The 22,632-nt window shown below is 52.9% G+C and overlaps 1 protein-coding gene across 3 annotated transcripts in view; it reads left to right on the forward strand.

Moving 5' to 3' along the window:
• CD6 (CD6 molecule) overlaps nt 1-22,632 on the forward strand; it is a 38,358-nt gene that overhangs the window by 11,513 nt on the left and 4,213 nt on the right. For 2 of the 3 annotated variants that reach the window (XM_013044698.2, XM_004770379.3), the window contains exons 2-8: nt 14,570-14,638; nt 15,243-15,593; nt 16,236-16,547; nt 17,218-17,520; nt 18,691-18,756; nt 21,136-21,276; nt 21,628-21,726. In XM_013044698.2, the coding sequence (XP_012900152.2) occupies nt 14,570-14,638; nt 15,243-15,593; nt 16,236-16,547; nt 17,218-17,520; nt 18,691-18,756; nt 21,136-21,276; nt 21,628-21,726 (1,341 nt within the window). The remainder of the gene's footprint in view (nt 1-14,569; nt 14,639-15,242; nt 15,594-16,235; nt 16,548-17,217; nt 17,521-18,690; nt 18,757-21,135; nt 21,277-21,627; nt 21,727-22,632) is intronic. The other variant, XM_045063152.1, reaches the window with a different exon arrangement.

Consider the following 22,632-nt stretch of genomic DNA (forward strand, 5'->3'; position numbering starts at 1 on the left):
GCAAGGGAAATAAAACAAAGCAAGGCAGACTGAGAGTGAATGGGATGGGGGTCCCCATAAGGCTTCTGGGAGGCATTGAGCAGAGATGTGAGTAATGAGATTAGTCTGGAATCCCGAGAGATGGAGAGATCCAGCGGACGGACCTTCCAGGTGGAGGGAACACAGGCGTGGAGGCCCTGAAGTGGAATGGTTGGCTCATGGGCATGCGGGACAAGATTGCAGAGAGGGAGCAGGAGGGAGGTGGACAGGCTGCTGGTGTCGGCAAACACAGAGCACATAGGGGCTTGGAATGAACCCATGGGAAACGGGAAATCACTGGAGAGTTTTAGGTATCGAAGGACATGATCTGATTTGCCTTTATGCATATACAATTATTGAATGACCTTTGTCTATGATCAACTCCATATTTCAACCTAAGTCAGTTTGTTTAAGCCTAGAAACCTTCTATCACCATTGTACCGCTCCAACAAATATTACTTCAGTAAATAGAATATGTCCGTGATAAACAAAATACTGGAAACACGGTGGTGTCAAAGAGCCTGCTCCCCAAGCCTAGGCCACTCTCCCCTTGCATGGGGTGTTGGGTGTTCAAAGCTGAGCCGCATCAGCCCGGACTTGACACCCCAAGCCCTGGATTGCTGCAAAAGGATGAAGCCGCTTGCCGTGGGATTCAGTGCTATTTGCTCACCCATTTAAGTGGTCTGGTTTGGGAAACGAGGCGCTGGTGGCAGAGTTGGGTCAGGGCGGGGGCCGTGTGGACAGAGGGGGCAGTGCTGTGACAGAGGGAAAGGCAGTCCGTGGAGGACCCCCAAACCAGGAGCAGGCAGAGGCCGGAGAGCTTCCTCCCACTTCAGCAGTCAGCCCACAGCTGGCCCATTTTAGCCTGGAGAAACTGAGGCCCCCGAAAGGGGCAGGGATGTCCCTAAGGTCCTAATAAAGGCTGGTCTCAATTCCACCATCTTCCCTGGTGGCTCCCACCCAATTCCAGCTGAAAATTCACACCCGCCGTACACACCCATCATCCTGATTTTTTTTTTTTTAAGATTTTATTTATTTATTTGTCAGAGAGCGAGCGAGCGAGAGCAAGCCTAGGCAGACAGAGTGGAAGGCAGAGTCAGAGGGAGAAGCAGGCTCCCTGCGGAGCAAGGAGCCCAATGTGGGACTCGATCCCAGGACGCTGGGATCATGACCTGAGCCGAAGGCAGCTGCTTAACCAACTGAGCCACCCAGGCGTCCCCTGATTTTTTTTTTTTTAAGATTATCTATTTATTTATTTATTCGACAGACAGAGATCACAAGTAGGCAGAGAGACAGGCAGGGGCGGGGGGAAGCAGGCTCCCTGCTGAGCAGAGAGCCCAATGCAGGGCTCGATCCCAGGACCCTTAGATCATGACCTGAGCCGAAGGCAGAGGCTTTAACCCACTGAGCCACCCAGGTGCCCCCATCATCCTGATTGGAAAAACGTTCCCACCACCACTTGTAAAGAGATCTCGCACAGCTCGGCCTTTCATTCTGGATGGCGGGAGTTTGCAAGTTCCCCGAGCGATGGGGGCGTTCAGTCCCTTCAGCCTGGTGGGGGGGCGCGGGGTGTGCGGACAGGCATGGTGCTGGCCTTGAGCCATGTCTGTCAGGGTGGCAGTGAGAACGTGGACGCTGGGGTCTGGCAGGCGAGCGTCTGATCCCAAGAGCCAGCACCTCCTGAACCCTCTTGAGGAAGAACGGGTCCACCCAAATGCCAGCGCCTCCGTTCTTACATTCTGGATGGACTTTATATCCTCCCCGAAGAGCCTCACAGGCCCTTTCCAGCCACCTTTCTGGTCTCCGGTACAGCCACATCAGCATAAGCCATGAAACTGGTCCCAGGCAGCACTTGGGAGGTCAGAGTCTGGCCATCTGAAGTGAAGGAGGGGTTCATGCATATATCTTGCATGTTCCCCTCTTCTCCCTCCCAGAATTCTCTAGACGCTCTCACAGGGTCTCCCCAACACCTGCCTCTTGCAGGCAACCATTGTCACAAATGTGGGTGACTCAGTTTTCTAGAGCCACCATAACTCAGTACCACGGATCAGTGTGTGATCAACAGAAAGGTATTGTCTCAATTCTGGAGGCTAAGAGTTCGAGATCAGGGCATCCGCTGGGTTGGTTCCTTCTCAGGACTGTGAGGGAGTGTCTGTTCCTGGCCTCTCTGCTTGCTTCTGGTGATTTGTTGGTGTTCCTTGCATCCCTTGGCTTGAAGAAGCTCCATTCCGATCTCTGCTTTCTTCTTCAAACGGCATTCTTCCTATGTGCACACATCTGTGTCCACATTACCCCTTTTCATGAGGACCCCAGTCCTGTCGGATTGGAGCCCGCCCTAATGAACTTAGTTTAACTTGATTACCTCTGCGAAGGCCCTCTCTCCAAATAAAGTCACATTCTTAGGTATTGAGGTCAGGACTCCCACATATCTTTTTTGTGAGACACAACTCACACCACAATTCAACCCAGCAGTGTGTGTGTGCATGTGTGCACGCACACACACACCTCAAGGGTGGGATTTCTGGGCCACGACTATGGCAACGTTTTCTAAAGTGGTTGTCCTGACTCTGCTTCCTCCAGCAATGTTCAGAGTCCCCGCTGACCTCCATTCTTAACACTCAGTGTTACCCCACTTCTTAATTATAGACAATCTAGTGGGTGTAAGATCGTATCTCCCTGTGGCCTTACTTTGCATTTGGCTGATGACTGTGAGGCTGGATCCCTTCTACAAGTTTATGGGTCTTGTGTGTTTCCCTTCCCTGAAAGGCTTCTTCCGGCCATTTGCCCATTTTTCTATTGCTTGCCTTTTCCTTATTGATTTATACACAAGCTTCTTTTTGGAGGAGGGTTTGCATTAGGAAAGGTAAGGAGAGGAGAAGAGGGAGGGGAAGTTAGGACAACTTTCCTGGCCTTAGATTTGGAGGACTGACCCGCACAGGTACCCGTTCAGTAACTGTGAAACAGAAAACCACATCAGGTCCTCCAACTCTCTCTCTGGAGTCCACGCAGCCAGGTACAACGCAGAATTTACAATATTTGGATCTCAGAGAGGGGACATGGTACTTTGTAATGTCACGGCCAGAGTCTGGTCAGCCACTGGAACCAAATACGTTAATATTTCTGCAGCAAAATGTATGATTTTCCATACCACGTGGAGTAAACAAAGACTACGGGCACCTTGCATCCCGTGTCGCCGCCACCAGAGTTATGAAAACTCTTTTACTTTGAGGGTCTCTGGGGCTTTTGAATGGCAGTAAGGGATTGTGCTTGCAAACCTGTGCCCCCTTTCTCTGCCAATCTCTTGGCTGCTCCATGAAGGTGATATTACCACCCCCATTTATGTGGAGAAAGACCACCGGAGCTCAGAGAGGTTAAGAAATCCAGATCCTGGTATGAAGGGGAAGAGATGGGATTTGAACACACATCCGTCTGACTCCACGGCTCCCCCACCTCCAGTTTTGCCGTGCTGCCCCCCAACCCTATGGGGGTGACTTCTGGGTTTCTCTGATCCCCAAGACTCTGGAGTTTGGAAACCGAGTCACAAGCCAGAGGAATGGATTGGGAGGGCGGAGCGCAGCTGGGAGTGAGTAGGTGTGAGATGAGATGGCTGAGCCAGACCCTCTGCCCAAAGCAGTGGGTGCTGGTGGCCAGAGCCTGGGATGCTCGAGTCAAACCTCTGCAAAACTTTCCAAGAGTCCATCATACCTTGGTACTGATCAAACATTCAGCCAGTCCTCTACTCATCCTCGATTGAAGTCTAAAGCCTTGACACCATGCAGACAGGCATTGACTGGAGATCTTAGCCATCACTGGGGCAGGGGGCTGAGGCTTCCCCCTATTAAAGTCAGGGCTCGAGCACCTTTGCAGAGAATGATGGGGAAGCCCCGTGATGCTAGGCCACTGGCAGGGAGAACTAGTGGTGTGCAGAGAGAGGAGGGTCACCGCTGCTCCTCCTGACCCACTCACCTCTGGAAAGGGGCCGGTTAGGTCTCCCAGGTCATCTAAGGCTTGGATAACTCTTTGTCTCCATCACTTTCTCATCCCTGCGAACTCCTACTCATCCTCTAAGACCCTTTCCAATTGTGCCCCCCTCTTTGGACTCAAAGTTATTTTCTCGCACCTCTACTTTTCCCAGCGCCCTTTGCTCTGACCCCTGCGATCGCCATTATACTTGACTATAATCAGCTGTGAGGACATCTGTGTCCCCCACCACAGTGGGAGGCTTGGCACAGAGCCAGGCCGAGAGTGAGAATGAATAAAGGAATGAATGAATGCATGTTCTTGGTTAAGGGTTAAGATAGGCAGAAATGTGGGAGGTCTTAATGAGCCACCTCAAAAAGCACCTTGCATGTGACTTGTGGAGGGGGACATGGGGCGACTGTGAGGTCTGGCAGGTAACAATGTGGGCTTGGACTTGGACCTGAAATCGTATTCTGGTCCCAGCCTGAAGTCACCTGCTTGGGAAACCCTGGTTCCTTCCTCAGAGGGAGGCTGATGACTCCCAGCAACTCTGGGGCCTGATATCAAGGTTCCCTTATCTTAGGGGGCTTTAGCCCACCTCTGAAAGTTCCAGCCCTGCCCCTAGGAGCGGGGGGGATTTTCATCCCGTGCCCACACTTGAGCTTCATTCACCCAGAAACTGCTGCTCCAGCAGCTCTCGAAGACTCGAACCAGAGTCCCTCCAGAGAGCCAGTGGGTGGGGACAGGCCCCCTGGAAAACCCTGTGTGGCCCAGCAGGGTTTTGGCTTCCACTGAAACCCTGAAACCCAGTCCTGCCCCTTGCACAGGGGGCTGAGCTCTGGGGGATTTTATTCTTGAATTCTCCCTAGCTTAGCACACTAGTCCCTGTCCTGCCTCCAGGCCTCTGCTCATGCTGGAGATCCTACCCAGAATGCCCTTCTGCCTTCTCTCAGCGAGGCTGCCCGCAGTAGGGGAAAGACAGAATATGGGGAACAAACTTGGATTTGAATTCTGGGTCTGTCAAGTCCCAGCTTTGGATCCTTGGGCGGGGACCTCACAGGGCTGTCACAAGGATTCTGTACAACAATGTCTGTGAAACACGCGGCACAGAGGAAATCCTCAGTCACTGTGGGTCGGGTCGGTTCCCCCTGCCCCTGTGAAACACGCCTTGACCATTAAGGTCTGGGCCACAGGTCGCCTCCCCAGCAGTCACTTTCCAGACTCTCTCTCCTCTGGGTTCCTTGAGGACCCTCATGCCGCCGGAGAGATAGGGTTTCAGCCAGTTCTTGGCACCTGGGCTTCCTGGCTGGTCTCCAAGCTACAGGCCAGCCTGGGGCTCCCTCATCACCGCCCCCTTCCCGCAGCAGACCCCAGAGCAGGTCTGGCCATGGCACGATCCCAGAACTGTGGGTGGAGGTGAGTCTCTACAGAGACTTCTATTAAAAATAACGGTAGCTAGGATTTGTTGAGAATTTCCTATACATTATGCTTCCAAGGTCTATCCGAGTGGATACAGATATAGTTCATGCTTTTAATTAAACAATCCGGTCTATGAATATAATACAGTATCTTTAATTTTTTCCTGCTGGTGGGCTGTTAGATTAACTTTCTTTTTTTAAAGATTATTTATTTTAGAAAGAGTGCATGAGCTGGGGCGGGGGGCCGGGCAGAAGGAGAGGGAGAAGCAGACTCCCCATCATGGAGGTGAGCCCCATGCGGGGCTTGATCCCAGGACCCTGAGATCATGACTGAGCCAAAGACAGACTTTTAACTGACTGAGCCACTCAGGCACCCCTGCTAGATTACTTCTAATTTTCTTCCAGTACAAACAGAGCCACAGTAAAAATCTTTGTGCACGTCTGCATGTGAATATGCCAGAGAAATTTTTCTAGGATATATACGGAAAGATATAATTTTGGGGTCCAGGCATGACCGTCTTCAACTTTTTAAGGTATTATTGGCCGTGTTACTATTCATTCTATTTTTAAGGATACGATCATCACGTATAATTTCTTTGTAATCTGCTTTATCCATCTACTACGTGTACGTGCACATACCCAAGTCTATCACACACACGCTTTTGTACACGTTGACTCAGCAAGATCTTGGGGACTTACTGTGGGCAGGGTGTTGGGTCTTTCTTGTCATGGGACTTCAGTCCTGGGAGGGTTTCACACCTGTGAAGCAAGCTTGGCATGTAATGAGATTTGCCTGATAGCCCCATAGTGCAGAGGAAACTGGGTGTTCAACCCGGGCAAGTTTGATTCAAGCACCCCACCCCAGACCTGCTGAATCAGAATTCTAGAGGAGGGGCTCGACTTCTACCTCCTGCACTCAATGGTCAAATTTTATGGGAAATCAAGCAGTGGGAGCCCATGAAAAGTCAGTGTTTCTGGCCTGCTGGTCTCTCTTGGAACCCCATCTTTTTTGTTCTCCCTTGGGATTTATATTGAGTTGCCCATGATTCTCTATGCTCAGCAGTGTCTCGTCTCACTGTCTGGAAGCTGCAGAGAAGGTATAGTCTGGTATGGGAGCCTGAGTGAGCGAGCTTTGGGGTCAGAACCGCAGAAGCCTTTGCTTTTGGAGGAACTCCTGTTCCCATGGCAACTGCAGGCCACATCTCATCTCCAGGACGACCGGGCACCATGCTTATAGAGCCAGGGAAGAGGGCCACCAGACGTGAGTGTGGGACAGCTCTGCGAAGGTTTGTAAGAAAGATGGGGAGGAAGGAGGAAAGAATGCAGTCTCTGGGGGAACTGGAATAGTCCTTTTGCCGAGGAGAAGGCTGAAGGGCCCTTGGAGTCATCTTTACGCCTGGGACGGAATGTGCATTCGAGGACCAGATGCTCTCCCCTGTCCATACACGGTGTCATACCTGGCAGAAGTCTGGCAGGGCTCAGGGAACTTCCCAAGGTCACATAGCCGGTGATCAGCAGAGAGGGCTCGGGGCACGATTCTGTCTATCCCCCAAATCTGCATTCTGGATAATGAAAAAAGGATTTCAGGAGAGGTGTCCTCGTGCGTGGGAAAGGCCACAGACCCTCCCACTTCCAGAATCTTCCCGGCCTCACGCATCTCCCCGGCACCTGTTCTAGTCACACACGTGGTGAATGGTCCGCGGGCGTTCATGGCATTGAATGCAGGTCAGCCGCAGACTCATTTCTCGGCTCGCAGCCTAATGTCACTCACACTCCCTCGCTTTCTTGAGCAAGAGAGAGACGGGGAGTTCCAGAACTCTGGCAGACCCCGGAGCTGGTTATGTTGCCTTATTCTGATGATAGCTCTTCTTCTCTTTCAGTGGAGGTTATGAGTTGCTGTTGCCCTTGACCTCCCCTTGACATCTCCTTGGATTTGGTGGGGGAGGGGATGGGAATTCCACCCTGGAGCAAAGCCCCCCCCCCCAGTCCCATCACACTGGGGAACAGGGCTTCAATACATGCATTGGGAGGGGCACGAAGGTCCCGTTCATAGCATGCATATTGAGTTTCCTTTGTGTCCCCAAGCTTTTCCTAAGTAGGAGAGGAAAGAATGAAAACAACAAAAACTGTCAAATAAAGTAACCTAGGGCCAAAACACCAAGTCACTAACTTGTCTCCAGGTTCCAAGGAGAGAGAGATCACCCCAACCTTCCTGGGCTTGGAGATTCCCAGCAGGTGCAGCCTGGTCCATTCCTCACAGTCGCCCAACACCAGTCACCTCTGTGAACGAGGGCCATGCCGTCCAGCCAAGCCTCCCAGCCAGCCTCAGTCTCTGGGACAAAGTAAACTCAGCCCTGCTGGGTGTTACAACTCCTCCAAGTTCCTTCAAAGACAGAACCCCGCTGGCTGTTCAGGATCAGGTTCGAAGTTACTTGTGTGAGCCTGTACCACGCTTCTTTCCAATTTTAATGGAATTATACGTTGTTCCTTTTTCTTTCCAGTTCCATGGATCACCCCCCATTAGCAACCTCAAGGAAAGTTCTTGAAAGAAAAACATTCACATGGTCCCGGCCCCCTCCCTGTCAGGACACCTCCCCCAAATGCCCCTGCTTCTGTTGGTGGTTGGTTCTCTCGTGATTGTCCCTTTCTCCTCCAAGTTGAAACAGGGGCTTCCGAGGGCCAGCCTGTGTTGGAGACCTGGTGCCAAAGGGACTTGGGCAGCTCATGGCTAAGCTGTCAAGGCCCATGGTCTCCAACACACCATGCTGTCTGGTGCAAATATGATGAGTCACATTTGTCATTTAAAATTTTCCTGGAGCCACATTTTAAAAAGTAAAAACCAACAGACGAAGTTAACATAATGATATATTTATTTAACCCAGATGTCCAAAATATCTTTCCAGCATGCTGTCAATATAAAACGTTATCAATGAGCTATTTTACATTCTTTGTGGTATTGGTTTTTCTTCTTACCAAGTCTTTGAAACATGGTGTATGCTTGGTGCTTAAAGCCCACCTCAATCCAGACACTAAAGTTTCATCAGCAGGACTTAATCTGGATTTAGATTTCATAAAATTTACTATGGGAAAGGTAGATTTGCAGGTCAATGTGGCTCGAACATTTCAGTGACGTTTTCCAATGACTGGATTGAACATCAGTTTTTAAAATTCAATTTAAATGAATTGAACTGAATAAAATGAAAATTTCCACCATATTGGACAGCCCAGCACTACACAATCCTCCATTTCAGACAAAACAATCTCTAACATGTCCAGATTTCTATATCTCTGCTGCATTTATACATAAAAACTCTTTGCATATGATGAACCCACCCCTGAACTGATAGACTGAGGGAAGAGGACAGATTTCCCATCTATCTCCATAAGATGTTGGAAGTTGTACAATGTAGTGGTTTAAAAGAGTGGCTTCTAGAGCCAGACTGCCCAGGTTCTAGTTTTGCCTCCAATACTGACCAGCTGGGTGACCTTGGGTGACTTACTTAACCTCTCTGTGTTGGAGTTCTCTCTCCTATGCCACTTCACCAAGGAGTTGTGAGGATTCAAATAACCAGTACAGCGGATAAAGCACAAGGCTACCCTCTATAGGGGCATACAGTGAGTGCTCAACAGACGTCATCTTTCATTATATATTTTATTTAATTATAATAGAAGGACAGAAGGACTAGAAGAGACCAGAAAGCTATCAGCCTGTTGTTTTGCAAGTGAGAAAACAGGTCTGGGGTGTATAAAAGACCAATCCAAGGTCACAAAGAAAACTAATGATAGAAATCAGCTGAGACCCACTTCCTTAATGCTCAGCCCGGTGACCTCTCCGCTCTGCCTATGCTGATATTTACAGGAGAGGAAACACTCTGGCCCACTGAGCACCTGAGCTCTTCATTTCACCTCCCAGGAGCAAGGATGGCTCTGGCTGACATGGCCACACCATCCGCCAGGCCCTCTCTGCAGGCTCGGGGGAGAAGAATGTGGGGACGGTTGACTTAAAACTCATTGTACCAGTGCTGCTGGATAGCCTTGTATCCCCAGGAAAAAAGGCCCATTTGTTTCTTTGGAGACCTTTAATTTTCATTTAATTGTAGATGTTAAAAATTTAGAGCAACAAAAGGAGAACGCCAAAACTCACTGTATGGGTATATTTCTTACTAGTGTTTATATTTTTCTGAAGCTTTTTTTTTTTTTCTGTAGGAGAGATTGGGTTTCATTTATGTATATCCTTTTAGCATCTCTTCTGGGCAAGGCACTGTGCCAGGTGCCAGGGATATGGGAGTGAACAAAATAGAAACTAGAAACAGTCCCTCTCCCCGTGGCCCTGAGAATCCAGCGGGATAGATGGGAATCCACGGTTCATCACCCAAAGAAACGTACTTGTATGTGGCCGGGGCCACAGAGGGAAAAGGTCCCAGGGTTCGAGGAGAGGGCAGAATGGGGGACCGAACTCAGGCTCCCTCTAGGTCCCGGAAGACCTTCAGAAGCTTGAAACCAGGCTGGGCGGGGGCAGGGGCTGGAGGGGAGAGCGTAACCGTTTATAGCATTCCCCACATCATTAAAAACTCTTTGTGAATATAGTTTTTAAAGATTTTATGTATTTATTTGTCAGAGAGAGAGGGAGACAGAGAAAGCACGCACAAGCAGGGCAGAGGCAGAAGGAGAGGGAGATACGGGCTCACCGCTGAGCCCCAAGCGGGACTGGATTCTAGGACGCTGGGATCATGACCTGAGCCGAAGGCAGATGCTTAACCGACTGAGCCACCCAGGTGTCCCTTTTTGTGAACCTTTTTTGCAAATACTTTAAATGTGGATCTTCCTAAGCAATCCCCCACATGCTTTTAAGATAATTCCGTTGTCTCCGCTTGGGAGATTTGTAATGTTTTTACTATTAGAAATGACAGGGGAAGACTGTCTACCGGGCAGTGTCTCTAAGTCTTGGCCGCAGGAAGGTCCCGGGAGTCATCTCATTTCATGTTTATGATGAGCTGCAGTGGGGAGCCTATTGTTCCCGGTCTGCAGCGCGAGTGCCCAGCGCTAGGAGACATTAAATGATCTGCCTGAGTCACACGGTTTGAGAGGGATCCAGCTGGAGAAAGGAATCTAGAACGTTCCAGTTCTGACATGTGGACTCTAATCTCTATGCAGCCGTCACGGTTATTTCTGGAGGACAGGTTCCCAGAAGTGAAACTGCTGGCTCAGACGGGCTTTGTTTGTTGCTGCGGTCCTTAGGGCTGTTGACTTACGGGCTCCCGACACCCCACACGAATGTTAAAAAGAAAACATGCTTGGTGGCAGGGGATGCCTGCTAGGCTCTGCACGCTGGTTCTCCCTGTGGGGCCCTCCCTCCGCGTGGCTGTAAGTCCACTCTGTGCACCCTGCCTTGCCCCCCAAATGCAACCCAGCAGCATCCCTCCCACATCAGCCACTCGGCAAGCGTTGACTATGTGCCTATGCTTTCCTGAGCACGTCTGTTGGAGCAGGGGCAGCAAGTGCTTCTCCCACCCCTGGATGGCCATGCTGGGTGTGGTGTACAGGGCCCCAGGGCGGTGTTCAGCTGAGCCCCTGACAGCCCCTGACAGCTTCCCCGCCAGCCAACGGGGGCCTCAGCCTCTCCTTCAGTGTTGATGCCTCCTTCCTTTCCATGGAATCCCACGGGCCTGGGAGACACTAGAGGATGAGTGTCCCATTTTCTTAGGCTCCAGGCAAGGTGACTTCATTTCTCCCGTCCTCACTCACCTCCGTCTCATGTCCCCTTGGCATCTTGCCCAGGCTACCCAGTCCGAGGTCCTGTTCTGTTCTGCTTGGGGCTGTGGCCTGAAAAGTTGCCACTCCCCTGGGCTGGGGGGAAGCTTTCTCTTCTCCCATGTGGACACCCACCCCTGCATTTCCTATCCTTTGCAGAATGGGGGGCACAACTCAAGATGATTTTCTGGGGCACACAGGATAACGGAACTTAGTAGATGAATTTAGTATTGAATAATGCGTGGTAAGAAAAATATTTAGGGGTGCCTGGTGGCTCCGCTGGTTGGGGTTTCTCGACCATTGCTTTAGAAAAGTTGTAACAGACTACATTTTCTTCTCTGTATCTTGCTTCATTCCTCAACATAGCATGGGAATCCCTCCAACTGGTGTAACTCCAGTTCACTCTTTATAAAGGCTACAGAAGCTGACATGCTGTAAATGGACCATAATTCATTCCATTTTCCCAACGAATGAGCACTCAGTCTGTTTCCAGTGATTAATTATCTGAGAACCATGGTCGCTTTTTTAAAGCAATGAACACTTAAAAAAACATTTTTTTAATTTATTTGCGGGGGAGGCGCAGAGGGGAGAGAGAATATCAAACAGAGTCTGGGCTGAGCGCAGAGCCTGACATGGGACTTGATCCCATGAGCCTGAGATCATGACCTGAGCTGAAATCAAGCATCGGACACTTAACCAACTGAGCCACCCAGATGCCCCTGCAATGAATGTTTCTATATTCAAGTATCTTAACGCTGTAAAGCAAATTCCCAGGAAAAGGTAGCGGTTCCTTTTTAAATAAATTTAGTGCATCAAAAAGTGACTCGATCTAAAGAAAACTGTAAAGTATGCAAGCCGGCAAAGGCAGTAATGCTCCTGGGGGAGCGCCCATCCTACATTGGGCCCTCGGGGAACAGAGGCCCGGATGGAAGGGGAGGGGAAGGTAAATTCTGCTTTTGTTCCTATAGGCACAGGGCTCAGAAAACACAAATGCCGGGATCCCTTCTTGGGATGGGGACAGGAAAATGCCTGTGACCCAGAAAAACAAAAACAAACCCCTGAGTATGCACAAACAGCTTTGGTGACAGCTCTCCTTGCAACTGATGGTTCCTGCTGGCTCCTCCATCAGTCAGTCAATCAACAATCACTGAGGTGGGCATGCGGGGTGGGTGAGGGGAGGGGACACAGGGCTGGTTCAGCCTTGGGCCCTGTTCTCTAGAGTTTTGTGGTCTAGCAGAAGGTGCGTAAGTTTTCACCTATAAGAGAGTGGTTCCCCAGACCCAGAGAGCCCTCCACAGAAACACACACACGCACACACACACACACACAGACGCACAGAGACACTCACACACAAATGGTCACAGCTATGCACTCACACGCCCCAACACAACCACACACACATGTGCAAACACACTGCAGCCAGCACCCTAGTCTCCCCCGTGCCCACCCCGTGCGTGGATTGAAAACCACTCTGGGGCTCTGGGGCCGTTGCTGTGGGAACCGGGATTCTGCCATCCTAATTTGTGGGCCTCTGAATTCTTGCTCTGAATATTGCATTAGCCATGGAGTCTGTGCTCTGAATTCTGAGTCCCCTCCAGGGGGTCAGCCTGGGCAGCCAACCAGGGAGTTGGTGAGGACAGGCAATTCTAGGCCTGATTACTTTCTGTCTGAATGATGGAGTGGCCCCGATGGATGCTTGTAGGGGAACTGCGCCAGCCGGCAGGGGTGTGGGCGCTCCTGCCAGCACATTTAGGTTTGAGCGCAAAGTATCAGCTCGGGGTGGGGGGAGGGGCTGAGACTAGTAGCAGCCGCCAGAGCCTATAGCTTCTCTCCGTTAGGCCAGGCCAGGCTGGGCTCGGTAACAAGCACAGGCTGAAATCTTTATGGCTTAACCCCACAAAGGTTCACTTTCTGGTTTTAGGCTTTTTTGGGTTCTTTTTTAGTTTGGGGGGATTTGGGGGGCACCCAGATCTGAACTGGAATACAGGTTCACTTCTTATGCAAGATTCTAGCGTGGCCAGCATCCCCCGCCCTCTTGCAGTCGCATTAGGGCCTCAAATAGGGGCACATCTGAGAAAAAAGAGATGGAGGACACTCACCACCTCTTACCTCCATCGACATGGCAGGGAGCGCACGTCCTTCTTCCCAGACAGCAATGGCCCCGCCTAAGTAAGAGACCCTGCGTGCAGGCGAGCTCCTCTGGGAGCACCACGGTCTCTGCCACGGTCGATCCCTCTTTGTGCTTCCACTCTGGACGGTCCCTGCCCAGTGTGGAGCCGATCCCCTGGAGACAGTTCAGAACCAGGTTCTGCTTCTTGCTGAGCTGGGTGGCCTCAGGCCATGGACTGGTTAGGGACCCACGAGGAAATGGGTGGCACGATCAAGATAGGAGCATTTGAAGGGGCTTATTTACAAAGGGTGAGGTCCGCAGGAACTGGAAGCCAAGGAGCTCTTGCCACCCAGGGCCCAAGGAGGCGAGAGCAGGGAGTGGTCAGTGAGACCAGAAGGAGAGAGTCAAGGCGAGGAGCCACCACCTTCAGTGGGGGACCTCACAGAGAAGGAGTCAGGGGAATGAGCACCGCCACTCCCCTCTCCTCCCTCCCTCCTAGGTCCGCTGTGGCTCCCCATTGGCTGAGCCAAACTGAAACTAAAGTCCAAAAAAAAAAAATCAGCCCATCATGGCCATGTGGACAGAGGCTCTGGAGGGAAGAACGGACATCCCTTGGCATAGGAGATGGACTTCTGTCTTTGGGCCTCGCTTTGCGTTTGTAAAAAGTGAATGTTCCTATCTAATGGTGTGGTTGAAGGGAAATGGAATGATACGTGCAAAAAACACATGTACTGGCATGTGTTCGGCCCTCAGTGACTGTGAGTTTTTCTGTATCTGAAAGTGCTGTACAGCGGGATGGTGCCACCCCAGGATGCACCAATTGCCCTAAAGTCTGGCATGAGTGTCTCAAACAGATTTCCCAAATGAAAATGTTTTTCCTAACTATATTGTTTCCTAACAATAACCCCCATTTTGGAGCTTCTGTATGTCAAGGATAGTACAGACATTGACTTCTCTTAGCAAAACACAACTTCCTTAGGTGTTGTGGCCAACAAACTGGGACTCTGGCCGAGAGAGGTTGGTAACCCATCCATGGTCACTCAGCCAGTAAGTAGGTCTGTCCCCAAAGCCCACCATTGTTCCTCCACTCAGATCTCCGAGTGCATTCATTCAATTCAAAGACAAAGTAGATGTGGCAGCAACAACAGAGCTTGAGAATTTCCCTACCCTGAATGGAGGCAACTCTGCCCGAGGTGTTTCAAAATCCCCTGTAGCCCCTGCTCCAGAAAGTGGCCCTTAACCTTCAAGGGGCCTCTGTGCCCTCTACCCCTGAGCTTGCTCACCCACCACGCCTGCTGCTGGTTGCTTCCAGGTCACCCATCTCCAGCACCATCTGACCAGCCCAGCACCAGCCAAGCAGAGAGCCAGCGCTTGGAGCCAGGTGAGGAGAGAATCTTTCTGGGGGCCCGCAGCCCGCTTATGGAGACCAAGCAGATGGTGTCCCGGGTGATGGGAAAGGGAGATGACTTTGAAGGGATCAGGGAGGCTCCCTAACTTCAGACAACACTTCTTCCTGAATCAATGCCCAAAGTGCCACAGTTCCATTCACTCTGAGAGCTTAAAGCCACCATTTTCAAAAAGCCACTGATCAAGGGTCACATACGCAGGGGCATAAGGTTCAGTGAGCCTTTTAAAGGGATTTGTTGCGAACAAGCTAAAGGACTCTTGGTGCGGGTGGGATGCGTCCTTGATTAACTCAACAGATATCTATTAAGCTCCTCCTCTGAACAAAGCTGTGCGCCACAATAGCTGCCCTTAGCCCCCTTCCCCTGACTCTAAGGAGAACCAGGTTCAGGCCTAAAAGGGGGCTCAGGGATGAACCAGCCCAGCCCCATTTTGCAGATTGGAAGGCTGAGGTCTAGAGCCCAGGGGATATTGTCCAAGATAAGGCAGTGGCGCCCCTGGCAGCCGGGCATGCCCACTCCCATCCCTGAGACCTGCTGTCCCGATGGGTGGAGGCCTCAGCTGGCATCCTACACCTCCAGGACAGAGGCTCGGAATCCGCCTGGTGAATGGGAGCAACCACTGCAGCGGGACCGTGGAGGTCTGGCTCAAGCTGTCCTGGGAGCCCGTGTGCGGGGAGCTCTGGGACAGCCTGGCCTCTGAAGCCGTGTGTCTTGCACTGGGCTGCGGGGGGGCCTGGGAAACCACACAGCCCACCTTGCCGTTTTTGGAGAAGCTGCCTGGGCCAGGCGTGGGGAACTCCAGTGCGGCCCCAAACTCCACGCTGGCCCTGGCGCCCGCCGTCCTGTGCAGAAGTCCCGACTGGAAGCTGTGCAAAGTGGTGGAACATGCGTGCAACAGCAGCGGGATGCCGGCCAAGGTCACCTGTGCAGGTACCCGCGGACCGCCCCCTGCGCCCTGCCCGCCCCACCCTCAGGCCTTCAGCCACTGTCCCTCACTCCTGTCCCCAGTCCTCGCCACTGCGCCCAAGCCTTACCCTCCAGACATTCCCCCATCCCCCACCCCACCCCAGTCGCAAACAGAGCTGGTTCCCACGCTGGAGGACTGCAGCATTGCCTCATCTCCACTCCAAGCACGTCCTCTGATCAGGCCCCAGACCACTCCCCTACTAGATCTTCCGTTTGACCACTTGGGTCCCCAATCCTTACTGGGTCTCTGGTCCTTACTGGTCTTGCGCCTTCTCTCAGATAGGACCTCGATCTCTGCCCCTACCTCCCCCGTACAGGTTCCGCAGTGTCCCTTAGCATTGTCACTTTCCAGCCCCAACCTGCTCTTCAGGCCCCGCCCACCAGGTTACTAGCCCCTCCCACCAGCGCCGGCCGCCCACCCATGGGTGTCCAGCTCCGCCCCCAGGTCCCTAGTTCTGAGGAGTTCCCCACCTCTGCCCATCAGGACCCCAGTCCTAACAGGGCTCCCCAGTCCTGCCCACCGAATTACCCGCTCCTCTCATTGGATCCACAGCCGCCACCCTCCCCTCCTCAACCGCCTGCTAACCCTTGCCCCTCCTCCCGCAGAGAACCGCGCCCTGCGGTTGGTGGGCGGCAGCAGTCGGTGTGCAGGCCGCGTGGAGATGCTGGAGCAAGGCCAGTGGGGCTCGGTGTGCGACGACACGTGGGACCTGGAGGATTCCCACGTGGTGTGCAGGCAGCTCAGCTGCGGCTGGGCGATTCAGGCCGTGCCCGGCTTGCACTTCGCCCCTGGCCAAGGACCCATCCACCGGGACCAGGTGAACTGTTCAGGGGAAGAGACCTACCTGTGGGACTGCCCGGGCTTGCCAGGAGACGGGTACTGTGGCCACAAGGAGGACGCTGGAGTGGTGTGCTCAGGTCAGCAAGAGGGGGGTGGGGGTCAGAACCTCGGGGCAGCCCCCAACCCATAGGGAAGGTCTGGGTGCAGGGGAGGGATGGCCCCTGCTGATGAGAGGTCCAGTCCCCCAGGGAGGGTAAGATCCAGGCAAGCGCAATCCGAGGGACAGAACCTGGGAAAGGAAGCCGGGTGGAGTTTAGAGGTGGCGGGGGATCCAGAGTTGGAGGGACAAACCTGTCCACCTCCTGGAGGAAACGACATGAGAGGGGAGACTCTTCCCCAGTGCGAGTTGGTCACCTGATTCAGAACAACAAGGGGAGACAGATGCAGTTCCGGTCCGGTGAGACCTTCTCTTAAATGTGCGTAGGAATGGGGAGTGGGGGTCTCGGGAAAGATGCATTCTGACTCAAGAGGTCCGAGCAGAGCTTGAGACTGCATTTCTCACACGAGTCCACGCCATGCTGACGCTGCTGGTCCGCGGCCCACAGTTTGAGTAGCTGGCCGGCCTGCCATGCCGACCAGAGTGGGCAGAGCAGATTGGGGGGGGGGTTAGACGGAGGAGGGAAAGCACTCGGGATCCAGAGGCAGACCGGCTGCGGGCGTTTGCATTCATGAGTCCGGTCTGGTGCGGGGTTCGGCCCAAAGCACCCCGACCTGACTCTGCCCCCGTGCCCCACCTCTCCCCTGCAGAGCACCAGTCCTGGCGCCTGACTGGGGGCCGCGACCCCTGCGAGGGGCAGGTGGAGGTACATTTCCGTGGGGTCTGGAGCACAGTGTGTAACAGTGAGTGGTACTCACCGGAGGCCCACGTGCTCTGCCAGGCCTTGGGCTGTGGCACCGTGGTCAGAATCCCCAGCGGGCAGCCCCACTCCCTGCCGGGCAGAATGTACTACTCCTGCACGGGGAAGGAGTCCACCCTGTCGGATTGCTCCTGGCGGTTCAACAACTCCAACCTCTGTAGCCAGTCAAGCGCAGCCCGAGTCCTCTGCTCAGGTACCCCCTCCTCCCCGCCCCCGCTTCACCCCCTCCCCCAGATTTGCACCTGAATCAGAAGCCTGAGAACTTGCACTAGGTCAGGAATGACAAGGGTGCCCACATTAGAGGGGCCATTGTTTGCCGGCACTTACCACGAGCAGGCAGACAGGGCTAATCAAGCAGGTCATTCTTGCCCACAGAACCTCAACTCAGCCCCCAGATATTTACTAAGGCTTTATCATATGTTAAGCAGTGGCCTCTGTTGACTGGAATTGGCTCAGGAGATGAAACCAGCTGCTGTGCCAGGGCTGGGCTGGTGATCGTAGGTGGGTATAGGAAAATAATATTGGGGGACAAGAGTCTGGAGCCCCGATCACGTGGCAGGCCCTGGGGGAGCACCTGATACCTCTTCCCTCATCAAAGCCTCATGTCCACGTTATGAATTGGATCCTGCCCTATTTCACTAGATCTAAGGGGGCATGGGTATGTCACACTATTATTATTTTATGTACCATAAAGGGCAAAAATGCTGCCAAAATAAAGTCACAGCATGTCATCGATTGTAGCAATTGATGTCATCTCCCCAGTTTCAGAGATGTTAAAATGTGTTAGACCCAAAGAAATATGGCGTTAATGTCCCTGTGGAGTTGAGGCACGTGGCCGTGAACTCCTGCTGTGTCGCTCACCCAGGGGGAGGCTTCCGTGCCATGAGTATGTGGACACCGATCCTAGCCATTCCGCAGGGGAGCGAGAAAATCAGGGAATATCTACCAAGGGACTTTGTAAGCTCCATGCCTTCCTTGCCTGTGAAATGATTGTGGTAATGATCCTCATGTCGGCTTCGCGGCTCCCAAGGCCAATGGGAAGAGCGAACCCAAGACTTAACAGAGAAAGGGATCTGTGGTCTGTAGCAGAGTTTTACAGAAAGAAGAGATACTTCTTTTTATTACCTCTTATTCTAACTAAAGAAACTTCCCAGCGTCTAGTCCATGAGCTCTTCCTTCTTGTTGAGGGGTGGAAAAGGCAGGTTTCCTTAACTATATGCCCCCCCAACGGCCCTGCTTCCCATGGAACTATGCCCATCACTCCAGGTCATGTGTCTGTCTTGTTCAGTGTCTAACACAAGGGCTGGTGCACAGTAGGTGCTCTGTAATATGTGTTGAGGGCATGACCTGTGCTTTCTGACAGGCTCCCGGAGTCTGCTCAACCTGTCCACTCCTGAAGTCCCTGCAAGTGTTGAGCCGGTCACTGTAGGTGAGCGTCACTTGTTCTCGGTTTCTCAGAGAGGTGGGTGCATGCGTGCAAGTGTGCACATGCGTGTGAGTGTGTGTGTGCACCTGGGAGGGGCCCGGAGGTTGATTCCCCATCCCCCAGCTACAGACCATGGCCCCCACCCTGCTGCACGGCTGTTTTGGTTCTCTCCCCTCACCTTCCTGCATTGTCAGAGCCCCAGCTCCCCGAATCCTGGTACTTCACGGACAGGAGCCCACTCTCCTGTCAGCTCCTGCTCAGGGGTGGGAGGATAGAGCTGAAGAAAGCCCGAGCTGGTCTGGTCTGCCCCTGGCCAGTGGCAGGTGCACCAAGGGTAACAGGCAGTGTGTTTCTCACATCCCAGGCACTGGCCCAGAGCTCTCCCGACACTCTTTCCTGGCCCTGTAACCCTCCTGGCGTCCCCATGGGGGAGGTCTCCTTAGATCCCTTACACAGAGAAAGAGGTTCAGGCTCAGGGGGTGAAGGCATGGCCAGCCAGCATTGGCTGGAGTGTGCACCACGCTGTCTGCCTACCAGCTGCGGCTTGGTCGCTTGGTTGCCTCCCAGGAAGACTCCTGAGGCTCAAATTCCAGCCGTGCCTCCCACTAGCTGGGGATGGTGGGCAAGTCTCCACTTCTCTGAGCCTCAGATCCCATGACTGTAAAATGGGAGTGATAATCATGGTAGCTTTCTCCTAGCGCTGCTCTGAGTCTCCAGTGAATTAATTATTCCTTTTTTTTTTTTTTTAAGATTTTATTTATTTGACAGAGAGAGAGAGAAATCACAAGTAGGCAGAGAGGCAGGCAGAGAGAGAGAGAGAGGGGAGGAAGCAGGCTCCCTGCGGAGCAGAGAGCCCGATGTGGGGCTCAATCCCAGGACCCTGAGATCATGACCCAAGCTGAAGGCAGAGGCTTTAACCCACTGAGTCACCCAGGCGCCCCTGAATTAATTATTCTAAAACCCTTGGAACAGGGCAGAGTTCGCAATAAGCCGTGTCTGAGCATTAGTTATTCTCTTGATTATTGAGTCCAGGCGTGGAGCCCTTCAGCAACCCCAGGATGGCCACAGGGGCTGGCCCAGGTTCACGGGCTCTATGCCATCCCCTGCTTCCACCAGAGGAGGGTGGACGAGGGCTTGGGTGTGTGGAGTGGAGGGGCACCTAGTCCTGACAGAGAACCTGGTTGTGGATGAGGGCACAGAGAGGGAACAAAATGCTGGGCATGGCACAGTCTGTAGGGAGCTCCAGCCAGGACCACAGGCACCCGCTGGAATGCTCTCTCTCACCGAGGTCAGGGCAGGGAGCCCATCTCCCCAGACCACACTCTATCTAGCCCTTGGCCCAACAGCCCTTCCCTTAACCCTGGTCCTTCTGGGCCCCCATTCCCTGTATCCCCCACAGCCCAACCTCTCTCGTGCACCCACTTCCTGCTGCTAAGTCCAATTCCCAGGCTGGTCCAAGTCACCCCCTTGGCCGACGGAGAGGAGGGAAGAAAATGAGAAGGAGGGGGTCATTTCTGGGGAGGAGCAGACACTGTCCCCAGCCAGGGAGTCAGGGCAATCTCATCCCTCTGGCCCCCTGTGATGCTGTCACTACCCTCCGTCCAGCCCTGTGGGCCACATAGCCCAGGCCTTATTTCCTGAGCAGGAGGTGGTTCCCGTCTCCCCTCTGACCAGGGCTCCGTGCACCTGTGCCCTGCAGCCTCTGTCCAGGCTTTGGGCTCTTTGAAGCAGGGATACAGCTGAGAGAGGAGATAGTGAGCCACACCAGGGCTGCAGGGCTGGGAGGTCCAGAATCACAGCCGTCACCCCTACCCTCAGGGAATACAGGTCTTGTAGGAAAGAGGCATCCAGGGCACAGAAAGGAGATCTTGCTCTCCTGATGGCCTGTTCACTGCCAGAGATGTCCACAAGTCACCTTCTCTGGGAAGCCAGCCTTGGTCCGCCCCCCAGAGAAGTAGGTGCCCCTTGTAGGTCCTCATGGCCGCCCATACCTCCTCCCTGCAAGTGTGGCACCATAGTGGATTGAGCCGACATATCGATCCCTCCACTAGGCAGCGCCCTCAAGGCCTGTGATGCCGATGTCACATTGGTATCCCTAGGGCTTGGAGGGCACACAGTAGGCACTCAATAACTGTTGAGCAGAAAGAGAGAGCCCTGTGGGCTGGTGGCCAGGGGAAAGTTTCCTTCCGTCAACTCTTCATTCACTATGCATTTCTTGAGCACCTATTATAGGCCAAGCTCCTAAAAGCAAAAAAGAAGAGGGGTGGAAGATAGGTCCAAAAAGGAAGAGGGTGAGCTGCAGAGAGGCTGGAGAGGCAAGAAGGGCAAGGAGAAGTCTATGTCCATTCCTCTTTCTCCCTGACGTGGGGTTCTTGCTTCCAGAATCTTCTGTGACCGTGAAAACAGAGGACTGGAAATCACGGGAACTAATACTCCTCATCCTTTGCATCATTCTGGGGATTCTCTTCCTTGGCTTACTCATCTTCACAGCCATCATCTTCTTGAAAGTTAAGGGGAAATACGGTAGGTTCAGAGTTCTGGGAGCCACGGGAAAGACGCAGAGAGGGAAAGAAGCAGGCCTGAGGTGTGGCCCTCTCAGGGGGAGGTGGGCCTTGTGGGACTCCAGCAGGAGTGGTCGTGATCCAGCAATGGCCACCCAGCCCTGGCCCCAAAGGGCACCTCCTGATGGGAAGGATTTTCTCACGTGCCCAGCAGAAGTGGTCCGTGCATGGAGGGACCGACCAGACTCTGGGTGTACATGAGTGTGTGTTTGGGGTGAGGGCTGAGGAGGAAGGGGTCTAAATGAGAATAGGACCAAGAAGGCTGAGACAGAGCAAAAAATGACTTGTAGAGTCTTTGGCCCTCCTCCCTCAGCCCTGCCCGTAATGGTGAACGACCAGCGCCTACTCAACACCACCCCAGATGGGATCAACAGTTATCAAGATGTTCCCATCACCATTCCCAAAGAAGAAGGTAAGATGTCACCCACCCTGGGTGTGGGGAGGGTTGGGGAGGACAGGAAGGGTATCCTTTCTGGAGGGTTAGTACTGTTTAGGTCCAAACAGTAGCCCTGCTGGAGAGGAGACCTTAGCCAGCCCACTGGGGCCTGTGTGGGACCTTGAACGTGTCATGTCTCAATCTGGGCCCTGAGGGGCAGAGGACCTTCCAGGGTAGTCATTCCAGGCTAGGCTTTGAAGAGTTCTGGAACAATACAGGCTCAGGGCACTTCTCAGAGGACAGTTCCGCCCTGCTCCTCGGCTGGTAGGTTTGGGACAGTATGACCCCTTCCAATGGCCCGCCCCATCGGCCTTCCTGCAGAGCCCCATCAAGATTTTCCTGGAACATAATTTTATTTCATATCTTCGGAATGAACGAAAAATGGAATCGGTCATCCATCTTTTACAACATGGGGGTTTGCGGTTCTTGCAATTCTTGTAAAGGAACTTAGTCAAGCTCAGTCACATTTCATTGTGACTGTATGAAGTCACCCGTATTTGAAAGCATTCAATGACAGGAAAACCAATACAAAACTCAGCCAAATAATATAAACATCCCCCGTGCATGGTGTCCAAGTATTCAAGGGGAGAATATGAACACAGAACCTTGCCCGCAGGTTGGACTCAAGGCACCTGCTCTGTGACTATTACAGGTTAAGGGTTAGGAGCGACACTGCCTGCCTCTCTGGGCAAGGCCAGGGCCCCCCGGTGCCTGAGTTCCTTCAGCTGTAAAATGGGGACACGGATGTATGGACTTCATAGAGTCACTATGAGATCCCAATGAGACGGTTTCTTAAATGTCAGAACAGAGCCCTGCATGCGATGACGGCTCTGTGTTTGGGAAAGAAACAGATGTTAATAGTTCCCCGTGTTTGAAATGGGT

Source organism: Mustela putorius, unplaced genomic scaffold (genome assembly GCF_011764305.1).
Source record: "Mustela putorius furo isolate JIRA1106 unplaced genomic scaffold, ASM1176430v1.1 tig00000127_pilon_pilon_pilon, whole genome shotgun sequence".
In the NCBI taxonomy this organism is placed as follows: Eukaryota; Metazoa; Chordata; class Mammalia; order Carnivora; family Mustelidae; genus Mustela; species Mustela putorius.